At 39.7% G+C, this 20,196-nt stretch overlaps 4 protein-coding genes across 6 annotated transcripts; all 4 read left to right on the top strand.

Moving 5' to 3' along the window:
- Positions 1-6: 6 nt before the first annotated feature.
- LOC134180104 (RNA-binding protein 4.1-like) lies at positions 7-7,392 on the top strand. 3 transcript variants are annotated; one of them, XR_009969938.1, is made up of 9 exons: positions 7-144; positions 225-308; positions 1,163-1,236; positions 1,303-1,761; positions 1,826-1,864; positions 6,348-6,422; positions 6,503-6,546; positions 6,668-6,767; positions 7,012-7,392. XR_009969938.1 is itself a non-coding variant. In XM_062647193.1 (6 exons), exons 1-6 carry the CDS (start codon positions 22-24, stop codon positions 2,538-2,540), a joined length of 903 nt encoding a protein of 300 aa, XP_062503177.1. In that variant the 5' UTR covers positions 7-21; the 3' UTR covers positions 2,541-2,718. The 3 variants fall into 3 exon arrangements, 1 of the variants encoding a protein (XP_062503177.1); XR_009969937.1 differs by having other exon boundaries at positions 6,348-6,546; XM_062647193.1 differs by lacking the exons at positions 6,348-6,422; positions 6,503-6,546; positions 6,668-6,767; positions 7,012-7,392 and adding an exon at positions 2,417-2,718.
- Positions 7,393-7,671: 279 nt separating this feature from the next.
- Positions 7,672-13,418, top strand: LOC134189138 (TLC domain-containing protein 3A-like). Its single transcript, XM_062657379.1, has 5 exons — positions 7,672-7,815; positions 12,105-12,188; positions 12,252-12,432; positions 12,500-12,595; positions 12,652-13,418. The coding sequence occupies exons 1-5, from the start codon at positions 7,682-7,684 to the stop codon at positions 12,913-12,915; spliced, it is 759 nt and encodes a 252-aa protein (XP_062513363.1). The 5' UTR covers positions 7,672-7,681; the 3' UTR covers positions 12,916-13,418.
- LOC134193402 (uncharacterized) lies at positions 9,573-10,734 on the top strand. Its single transcript, XM_062662240.1, has one exon. The coding sequence runs from the start codon at positions 9,620-9,622 to the stop codon at positions 10,208-10,210; it is 591 nt and encodes a 196-aa protein (XP_062518224.1). The 5' UTR covers positions 9,573-9,619; the 3' UTR covers positions 10,211-10,734.
- A 381-nt stretch (positions 13,419-13,799) lies between the features above and the next one.
- LOC134192165 (probable RNA polymerase II nuclear localization protein SLC7A6OS) lies at positions 13,800-19,551 on the top strand. The gene is made up of 11 exons (XM_062660870.1): positions 13,800-13,884; positions 16,740-16,805; positions 16,868-16,932; positions 16,989-17,081; positions 17,161-17,222; positions 17,463-17,576; positions 17,636-17,763; positions 18,021-18,150; positions 18,220-18,317; positions 18,680-18,754; positions 19,337-19,551. Exons 1-11 carry the CDS (start codon positions 13,821-13,823, stop codon positions 19,387-19,389), a joined length of 948 nt encoding a protein of 315 aa, XP_062516854.1. The 5' UTR covers positions 13,800-13,820; the 3' UTR covers positions 19,390-19,551.
- The last annotated feature ends 645 nt before the right edge of the window (positions 19,552-20,196 follow it).

Below are 20,196 nucleotides of genomic sequence, written 5' to 3'. Positions count from 1 at the left end.
CGCGCGCACGGTTGACGGACCATGTCGAAGAAGCTGTACGTCGGGAACATTCCTCAAGATTGCAAAGCGTACGAATTGCAAGCGCTTTTCGAGCGGTATGGAAAGGTTACCGAGTGCGACATTCTATCCGACTATGGGTTTGTGGTAAGTAGGACTCCCTAGTAGGTGAATCGAGTTCCAGATTAGGGTGACGAGGCAACGATATATTTCGTTGTTGTTTGTAGCATTACGACAAAACTGAAGACGCATCGAGAGCAGCAGAGTCGCTAAACGGTTGGGAATTTCAAGGGAAAGTGATTCGAGTTGAGGTGAGAGCAGCACGTGTTGTTCTGATTGTATGTAGACAGAGGCGAGAAGCAGGTGTAGATATATACAGCAATCTAGAGGTGCTGGTCGTTTAATCAATTAGTGTTGCTTAGAGTTGCTTGGATAAGGCCACACACACAAAATATAATAAAATGGCAAATAGATAAGGAGTTGCGTTCATTACCGTTAGGATCCCAGCCAGATGGCTGGGTTCCTGTGCTGGGTTCCTGTGCTGGGTTCCTGTGCACTACGCAGGAGCTATGGGCTGTGCTAAGCAATCTCCTGGAGCCTGGCCAGGTACTCGCAGTAGCACCGACTGTGATGCCAACTGTGGTGTGGGCACCTGAAGTCCCGCCAGGACCTCAGGGGCTGATGGACTTTGTCGCAGTCGGGGGCCTTTGCCACCCCAGTCAATGACCAGGTACTCATTTATACTCCTGAGTCGAGAGAGGCAATTGTGTGTAAGTTTCTTGCCTAAGAAAATTATGCCATAGCTCGCCATCACTGTGACTTGAACCTGCAACCCTGCACTCTGCAAGGTCCCGGATGTAATCACTCCATAGGATGACTCTCTAACCAACTGAGATATAGCAACACACACACACACACACACACACACACACACACACACACACACACACACACACACACACACACACACACACACACACATCTTTAGTGACTGCACCTATAACTCAAAGTTTTGCGTTTTCAGAAATTTCCAACATTAGCATTTGAGTTCACACGGTTGTCTGTGTGGTAATATCATAACAGTTGCAGTACAGCCACTATTTTTCAGTTGGATTATGTAGGTGTTGCTGGTTGTTAGGTAATCAGCATTTTCTTGCCTTTTCAGGTTTCAAAGAACCAGTTCAAGTCAGGAAAGCTTCGGCCTATGGGTCCAATTAGTCGTCGTGAGCCTCTCAGAGAGTTAGTAAAAAGATTGCATACTTCTCATTAATTTAATTATAATAATGTTTTATCACAATCTGTTAGCCAACGTACAGGCCGTCCCTACTATGACGCTGATATGTATGGTACTTCACCGTATCACAATCCCTATCACTATCATGACCCTTACGCTGGAAGCAGCCCTTACGCTGGAAGCAGCCCTTATGCTGGAAGTGACCCTTACGCTGGAAGTGGTCCTTATGCTGCAAGCAGTCCTCTGATCAGGCCTCCACCACCACCGCCTCCAACTCGCTACTATGATGATCACAGCCCTCGGTGGTATGAATATGAGAGGCGTGATTATGACAGGCGTGATCCATACTACGAAGAGCGTCGGGCATCATCTTACTACTCTCGCTATTCACCACCGCCGCCACCACCACCACCACCACCAAGAGATTACCGTGCGTATGATCTTCCTCCACCTAGATATCGCTCTAGGAGTCGTACTCCACCATATCGAAGACCAGAACCACCACCACCACCACCTTCTGCTTATGCAAGGTTTATTCATTGTGCATTTAGTAACATTAAGTATACTTTATATTTGTTGTCTTCTTGATTATAGCTATTATGAAGATAAATACAGGGAGCCACCACCAAGAGGGTAAGATTTTATGTTTCTAGCTTGTTAGTTCAATGCTTAGGAAAAACCTTTCTTTCTTTGCGACAATCGAATAGTTCGAACACAGGTTGCGAAGTTCGTATGTTGTTGTCGTAATTCTCGAATAGGGATTGTCATTTTCTGGCAATACGCATGACTGCTAAATGTAGTGAATTTTAAAGGTACACTGCCAGATTTCTAGCCTTGCTTTTAGACATCAACGATTCAACGTTTGAAGAACAAAAATGAAAATTTTTGTTGAGATTGTTTTAGCATGTCAAATTATGAAAGCTTGCAAACAACCGGTGGACAGGTTTTGTTTGTTAATTAGTATGGCAGTCATGGTCGATTTTTTAGAAATGTTACACGAAAATTTTTTGCGAGTGTTTGAATATCGTAAACTGGACATTACCAACACATGTATAATCTGGACAGTGTTTCTTTCAAGTAGTAGCACTTTCCTCAACGTTCCCATTGTAGTGTTTGCTTGTTGCATCCTGCTGATTGATACTGTTGTCATTCGATTTGACTGAACGTTGTCTTTTTTCAAATCAGCGCATATCCTCATCCTCTTCCACTACTACCTTCTGGCGGACCACATAGAAGGAGGACACCACCTCCTCCACGGCCTATGCGTCCTCCACCCTTATACGACGGATATCGAAGCGGTGCAATGTAGGCGCGACAAGACTTGATGAAGACTCTATAGGAGTTTGGCTCGTTGTCGTATATACTGCTACGTTTTAGATGATTTGACGAGATTCTTCGTGTCCTCTTTCGAATGTTGCTTTTATGAGTATGGATTGTTTATGCCATAGCTTACTCTTGAATGCAATAGACCATCAGTAATGCTTGTGTGTGGATCTACAGCTACGTATCAAGATCAAATAGTCATATACACAGTATGCAGTACTTGCGCTGTCAGTTGCTTGTTGCAAGACATGTCTGTGTAAGAAACTACTCCGGTGCTTAGTTTAGTGCATAAAACTATCATAACTTTGGAAATTATTACGTGGGTAAAAATAGGTTTTGATATATTTGGTCACGAGTTACGCAGTAGGCGGAGTGAGTCGTCGAGTCGTTTGGTCGGTCGGTCATACGTCACGTGAGCAGCCTGCACTACTGTACTCTAGCATTTCATGCCTTGGGTAATAATGCGAATTGACATGGTGGACGGTTTTTATAGGCAATGCTATTTGGGTAAGTGCAAATATGGAAACGCAGTGCAAACAAACATCTATGATGTATACTGTATATAGAGGAGAGCTGTCTGTTTGTCTGGTTTGTTTGTGTGATCGCACATGTCTCCGAAACCGTGAGTTGTAGCTCCACTAATCGTTGCTCATGCATGTCAATTTGATCGTTGTAGTCAACGAAGGTGGTGTCATCGTCCAGAGTTCCACGATTTCTTACTGATCGAACCACCTCCTCTCGCACTTGAATTTCTCTATAAACTAATGGCGCATTAGGTCTCCACCGAATCTGAAATGTTCATTTTATGACCGACCTCGGACGGTACACACGAAGCCTGTCGTTTGTTACCAGTGACATGGATAAAAGGAAGATTTTTGAGTATAACCAGGTTCTTTAGAATACGCCTTCAGTATGTTCATTCTCCTTGTGTATGTGTGTCGAGTAGCTGCCACATTGCTACACCTGTTTCATGTAATGTGGCAGCAACATCTAAATAGCTGCAAGATTAGATGTGTGATTTGGTCACATATTTGTGAAACTACATCCGGATTTTGTGAATAGCGGATATTCAGAAAGGATCTCATCTTTCTGGAACACGATACTTAGCAGTTATTTTATCTGCTTGGCACTTGATAACTAACAATTTAATTTGCCTGGGCTAAGAAGGGCCAAATCAGCTAGTAAATAAATAATAAATAGTAGTAACTCTGTAAATAATGCATTTGGCGAGTGTCTGGCAGCATTTTGCATTTACTAAGTTACTGCGTTAATTTCCAGAATTAGGGTATGTAGTAATCAATTAGGGAATGTCACGTGAATATCAGTTTTGATTTACAAGTGAATTGAATGTGCTCCAGTCTATGCTTTGATGGTCTGATTGTGAACGATTTGGTAATTAGACTATTTAGAATCAATGCTTGCATATTGAAACATACATGTGAATAGAAAAAGCAATGATTTGTTGTTATCACCCTCTCAACTGGGCGCCCACTAACCCGGCAGGTTTATTGTTGTGCTCAATCAGATCAGTCTGCTTTGTAAAGTCTATTACAAGTACGGGAAGCAAACCCTGCTTCAGAAGTACTTAGACCATCACGGCTGTCTAGAAAGAAGACATGACTTTACGAAGGATCCGAGTAGATCCCAGAAGCACTGTTTTCTGTAAGTGCTGCAAGTTGTGATGTGTGTCAGGCTCAATCAGATCAGTCTGGTTTGTAAAGTCTATTACAAGTACCAGAAGCAAACCCTGCTTCAGAAGTACTTAGACCATCACGGCTGTCTAGAAAGAAGACATGACTTTATGAAGGATCCAAGTAGATCCCAGAAGCACTGTTTTCTGTAAGTGCTTATGTGTTGCTATGCCCCTCCATAATGGGCAAGTGGGGTCTTTACCCCATCTGGGCGCCCACCAACCCAGCAGGTGAGCCCAACGGGGTACATGTTTCTGTGTAGTCCACACGGCGATCAATGACTAGCCAATTCGATATAGATTGCAGGCATTACTGGTGACCACGAACATCGGTACAGCACGCCTAGTGGATATAAATGACCACCAGGAAAGCACTGAACGTCATCGTCAACGGGACCGTTTGCCAGACCATAGAAACTTCCTAACGACTGAAACAAGTCATAGTCTCTTGGATAAAGCTAGAGAAACATGGGAGAGAAAGACAGACAAGTTTCTTAATTTATTATTATTATTTATTATTATTATTATTATTATTATTATTATATGCCTGTTGTAAATTGTTCTTAGTCTGGCACATCCGAATTAAACTGTGTTGAATTTGGCACTGAATTGTGTCAGCACATTTGTCAGCCAGTTTGTTTTGTGTGGTCATTTGTATAATGCCAACCAGTGACTGTCGACGACTGGGGACGAGGTGGTCACTAAAATGAATATGGTGGTGTTATAGACAACAGATAGACTCACACATGCGCGCGCGCACACACACACACACACACACACACACGCACACACATTACGAACAGTGTAGGCCTTCCCATGAAGATAGTTGTTGTTTTGACTGGCATGTGAAGGAGTCTTGTTTGTTACTATGGAAGATAATTTTGTAACTTGCTACTTATTATTACTCCATCTTAGTTTAGTACATTAGTTTAATTAATGTACTAGGACTGTGTAAACCTTTGTTGACAAGTCATTTTCAAATGCTGCTAGTGTTTGCACGCGTCCTGCCAGTACAGGTTACTAGTCAACACAGAGATTTAGTCAGATTTCAAGATTCGAAATCAGATCTGTTTTACAGACCTGATTAACTAGGTCATTTGAGCTTTCTAGCAGACGGTGTCAATATTAGAATGGCTCTAGATCTTATAGTGTTTATTCCACAGTGCAAATTGTAGGCTACATTTATTGTTTCTGTGCATGGGATCAGCTTAGGTGTGAGTTGTGATGGTATACGGAAATCATACTACCTTACACTGAGTTACACGTTTTGTCTCCTTTATTGGATTGAGTAGGCTCCTCGCAAGTCTCATGACTTCTTCGACGTTTAGCTAGAGCTTTCAATAAGTAATGTTGATGACAGTTTTCGCATATCTAAATATTTCGACAATGTAGCCTTGTAGGTGTGGATGTATCTGTTTTGACCTCCTGTGTTGTTTTACTCGTCTACAATTACCAGAATATGATTATCTTCAGCTCTGCAGGATACGTGGTACCTATGCCTATTCGTAGCACGGCTCGGTGATATTGAAGTCGTGTATACGTAGCAAGTGATGCACTGTCGATTTGGTACGCACTGTGGTAATGTTGGACGAAGATTGTGGTATTAGAAGTCGAAACATCGTCAGATCGAATAGCGAAGTGTCGAGCTGTCGTTGTTCTGAAGCGTATGGATGCGTTTGAATTGCAATCTAATGTGGTGCTCGTGTCTGTAAAGAAAAAATCTTATTGCATACGTACAAATCTGGAAGCTGTGCAAGAAGAACGTACAGGTATCAAATGCAAAGGTAATTTCTCAATTTTTTGCGCAGTTGCTACTGTAGACATTGAGAATGAGTATGCTACGTGCTTCTTTGTAGTCACATGCTTGCATAGCACTCAGATGCAGTGTGCAGCGATTGCAAGCAATTGCCATGGAGATACCTAGCAAATTGTCTGCAATGTAGGGATTGTTTTAGTGTTTTGTAAATATATCTGGCGTAATCGAAAGTAGTCTTAATGTATTTTGGTGCCAACGGAAACCGAAAACTCACCAAACCCATGAAGCATTTTGCATTTTGATTGATCTGCTTAGCTTGACTTATTAAAAGTTTTGTTTTTATGTAGGCTGCTTTTAATTATGCCAACATGAAGTTTGATTTTTCTGATTATGGATTGTCAATATCACTTTTCTCAATGCTGGTTAGTTTGTGGCCTTTGTGGTATTAATTATAGTATGGTTTGTTTTGTTTATGTCACATTAATCTGTCTACACGCTGCAGATTGCCTTTCATGCCGCTTGAACAGGTCTTGTGCTGAACTTTGAGTAAGTGATGTAGTGATTGCACTTTACAGCTTAGTGTTTGCATGATTACTGTACAGTACCATACTGTATACGTAACTGATTAGAGAAACACAATGCTTACTTTATGCTTTCATATATGTAGCATTGAAGAACTGAAGACCAGGACAAGGTTGTTTCTTAACCAGCAATTAGAACCAATTTTACCAAATGAAAGTCTTGAAATTGGAATTTATATGAAACAGGTAATTTTCTTTCTTTAATGTAGGAAATCATAACAAGTTTTGTGTCCAGAACAAGGCTATCCTGCTAAACTTTCTAGAATGTATTTATAGACAGTGTGGACTTATTTGCAATTTTAGTGACACATGGATTGAATAGTGTTTGTGTGCTTGCATTTGTATGAATGACAATGGGATTTTATTGTAATAAACAGTGTATACACTGATGTGCATTAATTCAGTTGTATGTGTCTTTATTCTTTTGAAGATTTAGAAGACGAGTTGATCATGAAACAGTTTGTGATGATCTGTTCATGTGTCAAGACTTCTGTGACAGATATGGTAGTCATTACTGTGGCATGGTTAGCATTAGTGTGGTTGAGTTACTTGCACAGTAATGACTCACATGTACTTTGTTGTAATCAAATGAAAAAATGTTTCTAGCAATTTGGTTGAAATGTGTTTTGTGCTCAGTGAAAGAAACGGGACAAGTACATGATATAAAATGTTAATGAGTCTTAGAGAGAGAGTGTAAACTACTGACACAAACATCAAGTTTGCTTCAGTAGCTTGAAGTGAATGAATGGTGACCTAGTAGGAAGTCTGTAATTACCTAGTGCTATCAATGACAGTGTGCTTACTCTATAATTTGCACACAGATTAACTACAGTATGTTTCTTGAAATGTATAACTATCTGTTTGCTGTGAAATTCACTCTGCACTGTTGGATATACCATAGATTTATCTACGGGCGCATGTTAGGGGGCGGTTGTATGAACGGATTTTACGGAAGTTGACATGCAGGCTTTGAATGTCAAACAATTGCGCGTACGCACTTGTTTTGTCAAAAATTAGTAGCCATACAGTATAACATTAATCTGTTAATTAATTCTGTTAGTGGAGCGCATAGCGCATGCGTCAACTGAAGTTATCCAGAGATGTTGGAGGCATTCGCTCTAATTCTTCTGGGAACGTGTTTCTTTGGTAGCTCCTTCCAGTTATCAGTGCGAGGCGTTCGAAGATACGGAGGATCTTTTGTTACTAAAGCTTCCTCTCTCAAAATCGCTGTGAGGTATACGTAATTTCGTTTTTTTCGCGTCTACTATATTATTCAGTATACTATGACAGTACAACTACATCACAAATCAGATAATAACAATACGTGTGGTAGGGTAGCGGCACCTAATTCGGAACAGTTTTGGCCACGCCTTACTTCACGATCGTGTTTCTTTTTACCGAAGTGCTTGATTGGCTTGTACCCTAGATAATCTTGTAGAGTAACTGTTGACACTCCGATGGAGCGACGCTCGTTTCGGTCGACCACGTTTCAACACGCGATTGTGGGCGGTTCGTGAGAAACCATTAGCTCTCCCAGCCTAATTCGGAACATTTATTTTCTCCCAGATACAACTATCACATCGCGTTGCGATTTTGTCATGTGTTTATCTAGTCTGTACTGACGATGTAGAATAATTTTGGTGAATGTTTAGGCTCTGGCTACCATTTCCCCTCATCTTGCCAAAGGTAAGCTAAAACGGCCTGTTTCTATCTAGAAATCGTTTATTAGTGCAAAAACATGGTACAGACGGTTACATATATCTACTAGCATGGTGCTTGCACGTTTCATTTGGTGTGGATGGCAATATGGCGTACAGTGATTTCTCTCAATGCCTAATTGAAATTAATCACTTACGCGGTAGTTTTGAAACACATACAAAATTCTTACTGTCTGGATTTTATTGGTATGCACTCACAGACTTCCTTAGCACCAGTCATCTCCGTCCTGAAGTGGACATCTCATTCAACGAATGTGTACTAGTCTACCGATCCCCGACTCAATTACATGTAGCTATACAGGCATAAACAGCTATTTTTATTGCGATGAACCTTTGAAAAGCACACTGCTACGCATGTAGAGTAACGGATTGTATACACGTTCCCTTGTGTCTGATTCTGCACGTGCATGGGTGGAGCGAACGAAGTCATTTGATCTAAATGATTTGAACTTTTCCCAACTGTGTTTCTAAATACATGTCGACGTTTGCTTCGTCTCAATCTGCTGCTTTCCAAGAAGCAGTTGATGCTGTTAAGTCAAAGCGTTTATCAGTGCGTCAAGCAGCAAAGACCTATGGCTGTGCTACAACAACTCTCTACAGCCACGTCCGTGGTGTTGTTAAACACCAGCAAACTGGCAGGCCTACCACGCTTTCAGAGCTAGAAGAGAAGGTAGTGGTTCGTGCATGCATAGCTGTAGGAACATTTGGCTATCCAGCTGCACGTGACCTGGTTGGGCGTGTGCTCAAGCAATATCTAGCAGATGTTGGTTGTCAAAGCTCTTTTCCATCAGGCGAGCCATCAAAGAAGTGGTGAAGTGCTTTCTTCAAACGCTGGCCAGAACTAACTGAAAGAAAACCCCAGCATCTAACAATCCAACGAGCCAAGTGTTGCACACCTGAAGTTATCGATGGTTTCTTCACAAAACTGGAGGAAGTACTGAGGGATGAAGGTTTGCTAGACCTAAAGTACAGTGACCTTGCAGCTCGCCTATGGAACTGTGATGAAACAGGTCTTTCCACTTCTGTAACTTCCACAAAAGTCATTGTCAGAAGAGGAGACAAGCACGTTGTTGAAGTAGGCAGTGGATCCGGCAGAGAGAATATTACAGTGCTAGCCTGTGGATCAGCAGTGGGGGAAAGCTTCCTCCCTATGTTGTGTATAAAGCTAAGATAGCTGATCCAGCATGGATGGAAAATGGCCCCATTGGAACAAGATATACCAGCAGTGACTCTGGATGGATGGAAGAAGCACAATTCACAGAATGGGTTTGCTCTGTCTTTCTGCCAGCTACAGAATCAGTGCACAAGTCTCTGCCTGTGATGCTTATTCTAGATGGTCATGGCTCACACATCTCACTGAAAGTAGTAACATGTGCCAGGGAAAACAACACAATTATATTTTGCTTACCACCACACATAACACACATTCTACAGCCCTTAGATATGAGTGTCTTTCGAACTGTCAAGAGAGCCTGGAGTCAAATCCTAAAAATCTACGAAACTGAAACATGTCAGGCAGTAGTCACAAAAAAATCCTTTCCTTCTCTACTAAAGAAATTATGGGAAAATAGTGTTTTCCCTGAGCATTTGGTCAGTGGCTTTCGAGCAACAGGTATTCATCCTCTAAACAGAGAAGTTATTGCACATGGTGCACTTAACCCATCAATGCCTTACACGAAATGCAGCTATGATCGCCTGACAACAGCAACACCAATCACAGAAAAAATAACATCCATCTTCAAGGAGCATTTTCAAGCCAAGCTCACTAAGCCTGCCTCTAAGAGTGGAAGACTTCAGCTCAACTATTACGGAGAATCAGTGACTAGCGAAGAAGCCGTACATCGCCTCAGAGAAAGAGAACATCAAAGAAAGAAAGAAAGAAGAAACGAAGGAATGTCGAAGTTGACTTAGCTTTACCCCTTAGTAGTAGTCAAGAAAATCTGTGCCAGGGATGTGGTAAGGACTATGAAAACGATACCACAGATGATCAGCAGTGCTGGATAGGCTGTGATAAAACAGGCTGCAGAAGGTGGTACCACTACTGGTGCGCCATGTTTACAGACATGCCTGATACGGCTGAGTTGTGGATCTGCCCAGCATGTTCTTAAATACATCTTTCATAAATTCTTCGGTAGAAATAATTTCCTTTATGTAGAAACCATTTCTCTATGTAGGAGTAACGTTGGCACCACATTGTAAATGGTTGATATTAATGACAATAAAATAATGACGATGTTGCAAAATTTTAGACTCAAGTCCATCTGATGAAAAGATGAATACTTCCTATGCTGTAAATTACGTTGCTCGGGCATATCCACAGTTCCTTTTCGTCTCTGATGATAGTTAGCAGTCTTTCACATCGTAAATGACACAGAAACCTCACAAAAATCGGTTGAAGATCAATGGTTACTACATCCTTGGCGATGTTGTAGTTTAACATCTACAAAACAACAAAGAAATGAAGCTAAATCTTCATGATTTCAAGAATACGCAACAACACCTAGGCAACATTGGAACGTGGTCTACCCTGCTTGACAAGCACAAGTCCTATCCTCAGTAGCCGTGCATGTAGCTTTATCTCTTCGGTACTCGGAACGCACAAATCAAGATTCTTGCAAACGCGGTTAGCAAGAAAACGACTGTTCCGAATTAGGATCCCATATGGTGATATCAACTATCACGCAATATTTCAAACGTGATCACGACGAGCAGCAGCGACTGCGTGCACTCCCACTAATCTTACGAGTAAGGTCATGCATTGGTCTATAATATGATATACAATGTTTGGCAAATACACTTTTGTTTCATGAGAAACAGGGCTCTAATTCTGGGCGTAACCGGAAGTGTTCCGAATTAGGTGCCGCTACCCTACTGTACACGTGGGAGCCTCGGAACTCTCTTGAACGCGCGCATCAAAACCGCTCGAGCTACATGTACAAAAGAATAAATTGAAAAAGCTTGGATAATGCTGATATATAATACACATGGAGTAGATCTAGTGTAAACGTGTAGAAGTGTCATAAGTTATTGAAAACTTTAATTACATTTTACATTTTATGGGCACTCTAATTAATTAATTAAATTATTTGATTAATTAATTAAATTTAATACATGATGACAGTATAAATATAATGTATAATTTACAGTTATATCAGTGGCGTGGGTTTGCTACTATTGAACTGGAATATTACTCTGTTCGTGTTTTCTCTGTATGATGTGCACTCAAGCTGCTAACTGGCTCTGTATTGTTCAACCCATCAAAATTATGTGCTACTGAAAGGCACTTGGAACCAACTAACTTTTGCTATCAATTTTTTTGGTTTTGCAGTGTGAGTTTTCTGTGCATTGTTAGTGAAGTGTAACTTAGTGGGCATGTCCAGCTCACAGCTCACATGTTTGTAAAAAATTGTGCACAGTTTTGGCCACATGTACTTGTTGCTGTGCATATCTGATGGTATCCTTTATCAGTTTATTGTTTTTTTTCTAGATTACTGACAGAGTTTATCTTAAAGCCTGGTTCACAATGTTGATGCTGATGCCGACTTTGACTCTGACGCTGATGATGGAATAGAAATGAATCCCATTCCAGCGTCAGCGTCAACATCAAAGGATGCTGCCTTTGATGTTGACGCTCAGCTGAGTGTCAGTGTCAACACTGTGAACCGGGCTTTTTAATTAGAAATAATCCTATTCCAGCGTCAGCGTCAACATCAAAAGATGCCGTCTGCGTCAAGGCGGTGTCTTTGATGTTGACGCTCAGCGTCAATATTGTGAACCAGCCCTTACTGTGTTTGTGTTTCTGCAGGCTTGTATCATGTATTCAAGCTGTAGGAGCTACAGCTGTAGGAGTTTACACAGTCTTCACATGTCCTGATGTTCTTTATGACAAGTAGACATTGCACAACGAAAAATGTTTACTGTCATTGTGCTAATTCTTGATTTTGGTATGTAGGAGTGTGTGGTTACAAAGATATGTCTACTTTGGTCTACCCTACCTAATCTATGATTTACGTGCAATGTATCATGCACACTCAGCTGAACATGGCAATAATGTGCGTGTATTTATGCAATACAAAGGATCAGTTGTTATTCATCATGTAGCATTGACTGCTTTTGGGTTTCCTCTAATTGCCGTAGGTGCATGTCGTTTATACTAATTGGTAATTTTACTAATGATCACCCTGGTTTGTTTATATGTAGTCTTGGAGACGAGGACTTGGTGACTTTTTTGTTGGTTGTATTTTCTGTGCTGAGATGAGTACAATTTTCTTGTCTCTTAACATGATCTTGAAACACGTAAGTTTTTCTATTTCTATTGTGAACAATTGGACTCTTCATTTGTATGCTTATAGTTGGAAATGAAGGAGACGATATGGTATACCATCAGTGGCATGATGCTGATGATCAGCTTCTTTATATGTAGGATTCTCGTGTTTCCATTTATGTTTTGGATGTATGGGAAATATCACGGCCGGCTCACATTGTTGGAAGTCCCCAGCTCAATACCATGGTTTTGCACTGCTGGATGTTGCCTTGTTTTTTTGTTTCAAGCTTACTGGTTTTCCATAATCTTTGTGAAGACCATCACAGGTTTATATGGGAAATTATACCAATAACAGAAGATGCTGCTGCAGTGGCTGCCAACTTGATGATTTCTGTTATAATATGGTCTTTAGATCTGTAGCTATAAGCATCAGTCGTCAACACTTAGACATTTTGTGATATCCAGCCAGGACTGTAGACCAACATGTGGGATAAAGTGGTCTTGTATCGAATAATTGTTATTACCGGATTGACTTTGTAGTATAAGTTTTCTACAATAATCAAAGAGTTGTATTTTTGTTTGCTGGGAATTAACCTATTTTGTATATATCTGAACTATCTTTAGTTTGTCACCATGGCAACATTATTTATGTTTTTTTGTAGGACTTTAATGTAATTTTGTATTCTTATTTGATATTTGTAGAATGTACTTATAATTAGTTGTAAGTCAAGATGCAATGGATGCAATTTAAAGTGACAAGATGTGTCCTCATCTCTATGATGCATGCCACTCGTACCATAGTAGTAAAGAGCTGTGTTTTAATCAATTTGTGCTGTGTGCTCAAAACAACATCAAATGGCATACCACTTCCTAAAACTAAACCGTTACATTGATTACTTAATTAAGTCATAATCTTGATAGGTTTTAATTTAGTCTAGTCTACTATATAATCTTGATCTATTGTTATTATTATTATTGTAGTTGTTTTGTTATTGTTACTGTTATTTGAGTATCTGTTCTAACGCTAACGTTGTAGGCTTTACTACTCCGACTCTAGATCGTGCAGAAATTCTACAATAATTAATTAAATATATGTGTATATACTTAAAATTATATTGTGCCCGTGTCTGTTGCTCCAGTGAGAACTACATCATACCGTATATGCGCTGTGATACATCTTCTTTCTACACAGACACATTGCGTAGTGCGTATGGTTTGTTTAGCGTGCTAGCTACGTCACGTGTGCAACCGTTACAAATGGCGACACGAGCACTTTTGCGTGTCAAACGACGAAGAGATGAAGATGCTGCAGAAGCATTAGGTATGATTGCACACTTTCCTGGACATTTTCTTATTTGTCACATTGTGATATTATGTTTATGTTTCTGTCAATTGCAATATAATGAGAATCAATGACAACATGTAGCAACAGACTTTACAAATACTTCTGTGTATGTTTGTAGCAAAGGTACATGCGACGATTACTTGACTGATAAATAAGAACTCACTGGTGTATAGGCTAAATACTTACCAGAAAATTTGCTGTAGAGTGGTCAATCTAAGTCGGCAGTAGCCTCGGCCTCCCAGACCCATGTAGCGCCGATTCAAAATCGGAGGACGATTTTGAATCGGAAGACGATTTTGAATCGGCGCTACATGGGTCTGGGAGGCTGAGGCTAAGTCGGCAGCGGTGTAGCCAGAGCAAAATTTGGGGGTTTATTATTAATATTAATTTGTTCAAAATTAACTGTATGTATATACGTATAGATTTACAAACTAGCAACGTATCATTTTGGTACTGTATAATTATGTACATAAAATCACTCTATTAGACTCTACAAATCGATGAGCAACCACGCCCATAACTTTGGGGTACTTAACTCCCCAATAAGCCCCCATAGCTACGTCTCTGAGATTCGGACGTTCTCTGATATCGGACGTTCTCTGATATTGGACACTTCCAGACAAGTAACAAACGAGAATTTCTTTCATCTAAAGGCATGAATGTAGAGAATAGTTACACAGAAACAAGACGTGTTAGATTGGCCGTTTGACGTCTCGCCTTTTGCATCGACAATTTACAGTCTGCTGCTGTTCTCTTCTAATGGACACACCCCTCTAATATCAGACAGCGGTCGGTTTTTGCTTTTGATGGCGCCACAGCTTACTGTCTGCACCTTCAAATAACAGGTACATGTCTCTTCTATACGCAGTAATAGCCACAGATTGGCAGCTTTCCATGTTCTCTCTCAAGAGGTTGAAAAAGAGGGGCAGGTCGTGTTCTCTAATATTAGACACCTGTTGTGCTTGTTTCGAGTACAATTGCAGCAAGAAAACGCGATGGTTTATGTCAACATTGACAACAGACGTCTAGAAACTGCTCGCTGAGTATGAATAGCCTTTCATTTGTCTCCCGTGTCAAACGAGGCAAGTAGTTGGAAAGACAAATATCTTGAAATTGCTCTAGTATTGCATGTATGCTTATTATAGGTGCAAGATATACAGCTACAATCGCAAAAAGCCGTGTTTTAGATGTCAAAACTGCATTCACATGTTTGCGAACAATGGCGATGCTTAGGACGTGCATGGTGATTTGAGTGAGCTACCGCTTTCTGCAAGACCCTTTCCGTTTATGTAGCGTATGAGGGCAGACACGCATGTGGATGCAGTTTTGACGTCTAGAACACGGCTGTTTGCGATCGTAGTTGTCTATTCTGCACCTATAATAGGCATACATGCAATACTAGAGCAATTTTAAGATACTTGTCTTTCCAACTACTTGCCTCGTTTGACATGGAAGACAAATGAAAGGCTATTCATACTCGGCGAGCAGTTTCTAGACGTCTGTCGTCAACATTGACATAATCCATTGCATTTTCTTGCCACGATTGTACACGAAACAAGCACAACAGGTGTCCGATATTAGAGAACACAACCCGCCAATCTGTTGTTATTACTGCACGTAGAAGAGACATGTACTGTACTTGTTATTTGTAGGTGCAGACAGTAAGCTGTGGCACCGTCAAAAGCAAAAACCGACCACTGTTCAATATTAGAGGGGGTGTCCGATATAGGAGAACAGCAGCGGAAATTGGAAATTGTTGATGTGAACGGTGAGACATCAAGCGATCAAGCCCAATCTAACACGTCTTGTTTCTGTGTAACTATTCTCTACATTCATGCCTTTAGATGAAAGAAATTCTCGTTTGTTATTTGTCAGGAAGTGTCCAATATCAGATAACGTTCGATATTAGATTGACTACTCTACTTCTAAAATTCTCACTTGATGTGAATAATAAATTATTTTTTGTATGCTTGCATGTATGTATGTACATTGTTTGCTTCGTTGGTTAACATAGCATGTGACATGTAGAATGTTTGCCATTGGAATTGCATTGGGATTTTTGGTATGTGACTGAATTCAATTATAAGACTAAACTCCAAGTTACTTCTGTACTACAGTAGTAGACAGTGAACAAACATAATTGAAGGCACATCATTGCTTGCCATTACGTATTGTTTCTCCATTATCCAATTACTATTTTTTTAGCTTCTCTTCAGTTTGGACATTTTCAGATTCACAGATTCATTGATACATTGATTCATTTCTATCTATGAGAATCTTTATGTGTACAAACTTTATTGGTGTTCATGCAGTAGACAATTGTGGATTTTGCTAAATTGTTATTGCATCTGGTGGAATAACAGAAGCAATCAATGAAAGCACATGAAGGATGATAAAATGAAAGATTAATGACATTTTATGTTTTCGTTATGACATTTTTTATGTTTTGAAGAATGTTGGAGGAAGATGTCCTTTTTAATAATAGTAGTACGGTTGCAGTCTATGACTTGACAGGCAACTGCATCACATTTTGGTACTCAAACACAAATGAAACAGTCACGTGACTTTGTTTATAGATATTATATGACTATAGATGCATCAGTAGACATGCTCAGATCTTTTCAAGAGTTTTGTATGCAAATAGTGTTATATTTAGTTTCCTGGTAAATATTTACCAATTTTGACCACACATTGTATGCTAGTGTGGACCAAATGTCAAGACTCAGGTCTTGTTAACGGTGATCACTAATCATGTATTGGTACTCTATGCTCACAGACCTCAATAGCTATTACATTAATAAATCTATTGTTGTGTCTATTTACTTTCACAGTTGTACTGCATTCAAATAAACGTATGTGTCCTGATGAAGCACACACAGAGTCATCTGGAGTACAAGGTTTACTTCTTACCTTGTCATCGTGTTTCAATATACGGTAATAGTATGATTTGAGTGTGCAGAGTGTGTGTTTCGGTTTGTTGCTACTCTACCTGATGACAGTGTAGAGACTGCAAATAGTTTAGCGGTACGAAGCAGTTGCTTGCGAAACATTGTCTTTGTGCTGTTGACTTATACTTATAGAAAAAACTCGGTGATGGATCCAAGTTTCAATCTAAATTTAAATACAAGGAGATGCCAGAGAAGATGAAGAATGAGAGACGGCAAGAGTGGCATGTATGTGTACAGTAGTCTTATTGTATGTTAGTCATCGACTTAATTAATCATGCAATACATTTGTGTGTCTGTAATTCAGGCTGCTGTATCATCGAGGAAGTACAAAATTATCAACCAACATCGCACAATTGATGAGTTAAGGTGAGTAGTTGTGTGACATTTGTAGGACATGTTTTTCTGTCTATTTATTTTATATTGCACTGAAACCAAAGTACAAAACATCTCACATCAAACTGCTATTCATCAGTATATTCTGGGTACTCGTATATTCTACTTAACTCAGTATCACTGTATCACAACAAACAAATGAAATATCAATATGCTTTACATACCACGAGTCCTTATACTAGTGCTGTTTTGTTCTTACCGATTTTTGTTTAGTGATCATGATGATGAAAGCGAAGTTAAAGGAGGCTCTTCAACTGATGAAGAAGCAAAGAGATTGTTTCATCTCTATGATGTAATTGCAGAGACACCACAGCAGTCATCAGTGAGGTTCTATCCATTGCAATGTTTGTGTTGGTGAAACTTGTCATAGTTGTATTGAATTTCAGAGACAAGAGTGAAAGGAAAGACAGGAATAAGTGGCATGCTCAGCAACTTGAGGTGCTTGATCCTGATGTTCTCTTGTGCAACGATGTGGCAATGATTAGAGAGAAATTGAATGTAGCTTGCCAGTTAGGTATGTATTTTCTATAGATTTTTATTTTTCTGTGTGCTACTATCTGTATTTGTAGGTTTGATTTATTGTTTGTCTGTTTGCTACTTTTTGTCTGTTTTCTCTGTTTGTGTGTCTGTTTATGTGTCTGTTTGTGTGTTTGTTTGTTTGTTTATCTATATGCCTGTCTACTCTTCTAGTTGCATTCTTTTCCCAAATGTTTGTTGCCACTGTTTTGTCTTCCTTAATATGATCCTACGAATTTACTTGTCTTATTTCAGACGAGGTACAAACTGGTCAAAGTAGAAAGTCAACAGCTGACACTTTTGATGGAGATTTTATGGAAGAAGATTGGGTGTTTGATGTATATTGCTTGGATTCAGATAGTCTAATACCTGACCTTGACAACAGGTACGTTGCAATCATTACCATCTTCTCGAGTTTGTTTGCATGCGGTTTATATAAATTTGTTGTGTACAGTGATGAGATCTGGACTATCAATGATGACACTCGCTTTCTCTACAGTGGAAATGGAGAAGAAGGGACAACAATTTTGGATGATGAAGATGACTCTAATGGTATGGCTTGCTGTTAGTGTATTGTCAGTGTCTGTGAATCACCAGCCCATAAATATCAATGCCTTAGTTGAAAACATGTTCAATTAACGAGGCGATATGAACACCAATGTACTTGTGAGATCACATGATCTAACGCAATTCTATAATGGTTGTCAATGTAATTGATATATACTTACTGAATGTTGACAATAACAAGCTGCTACACAAGTTACAGCGAAAATTTAGAATTTTGCACTTGAAGTTTTTTTGCATATTGTCTTACCTGTCGTGTCGATTTTGACTTTAGCCAGCCTGCTGTATAACTGACTTTCATCGCTGTGGTAATTGACTTCAATTGTCATTTGAGATATGATTGCTTTCAGATGAGTCCAACTGGCGTAATGACTATCCTGACGATGAGTCAGATGAAGAGGACAGTGACGACAACCACATTAATGGTAATACGATGTAAAGCAGAGCAGACTTAGTAATTTAATCTGCATCAAGTGATTACAGTGTGGTGGTTTGTTGTGACTCTATTTCAACATACCAATTCATCTTTGTGTGTCTGTTTATGTGTCTGTCTATGTGTCTGTGTTTGTTTGTCTGTCTATCTGTTTATATTTCTGTCTGTCTGTCTGTCTGTCTGTGTCTGTGTTTGTTTGTCTGTCTATGTGTCTGTCTGTCTGTTTATATTTCTGTCTGTCTGTCTGTCTGTCTGTTAATACATATATTTTCAAACATTGAACTATTATACATCAATGTTTGTCTGTCTGTTTGTCTGCCTGTTTATTTGTCTGTCTGTCTGTTTGTATCTGTCTTCAATGTATTTTCATCATACTTAGTGTGCCAGATTTCTGCCATTTGAAAAGGTTAATAGGAAGTTGCATATGAGTATTGCTGGATTTAATTAATTAATTAAGAACAACAGACTATACTGTATGTCAAAATATGTATAATATATACACTCTTCTAGCATTATTTTCATTTATTTTATTTATACATTGCTACTGTGTTCATTATTAACAACTTTGTTTTAGGCTATACAAGTAATGATGATGACGACGACGATTTCGGCTACAGACTGTCCTAAGAACTAAGTTCACAGCGTTCAGTAAGTTAAATGTTAATATTAAAATTTTGAAACAGAAAGCAGGCAGGTATAGTATTTCCTATTGCTTTATTGGTTGTAACTGAACTAAAAAAGGCAAATTTTTATGTAAAAATTGAATTATAAATGTGTGGCTATCAGGGAGTTCGGTAGCACTCCCTATATAGGGATGTGAAGAATCTAAAATGGCGGCCCATACAAAAGTATCCAAACGCATCCGAACGGAATCTCTCAGAACTCCTTACAGAGATCTCGGACCCACGTAGCGCTCAACTTCAAACGTTCCTAATGGTAGCCAGACTATCACTGCTGACACTAAGCCCTCAGAAGCCAGCTATCGGCAAGTAAAAAAACTCGACTTGTTCTTTCACATTTCACTTTTGTCAGCCAGGCTAGCGCCTCACTCGAAGCAGCTACAACGACAAGAGTCATACCAAACCATTCGCTCTTGTCCGAGGAATTGCACTGACCCAACAGCTAGAACTGTGCGAAGTCCACCCAGTATCATGTCAACTGCTGCTACGCAATTCTAGACAAGCTTCCATACTGCCATGTTGTTCTGGTCATGTGTGTAGCTAGCCTACATGTAATTATATACCTATTATTAGCTGGTGGAAACTACCATTTGGGACCATAAATTATAATTAGCTGCCATGCCACTTCCACAGTGTTCTTACAGTTGCGTGTAGTTGAACGTTGAAATGTACAACTATGTTCAACGGGGTGCTCTCCGTGAGCGTGTACTGTATGCTTCGACTGTAGAGATGCGTGGGAGTTGTTGTTCCGTAC

The sequence above is a fragment of the Corticium candelabrum genome, chromosome 1 (assembly GCF_963422355.1).
Source record: "Corticium candelabrum chromosome 1, ooCorCand1.1, whole genome shotgun sequence".
In the NCBI taxonomy this organism is placed as follows: domain Eukaryota; kingdom Metazoa; phylum Porifera; class Homoscleromorpha; order Homosclerophorida; family Plakinidae; genus Corticium; species Corticium candelabrum.
This window is presented reverse-complemented; position numbering and strand designations above follow the sequence as displayed.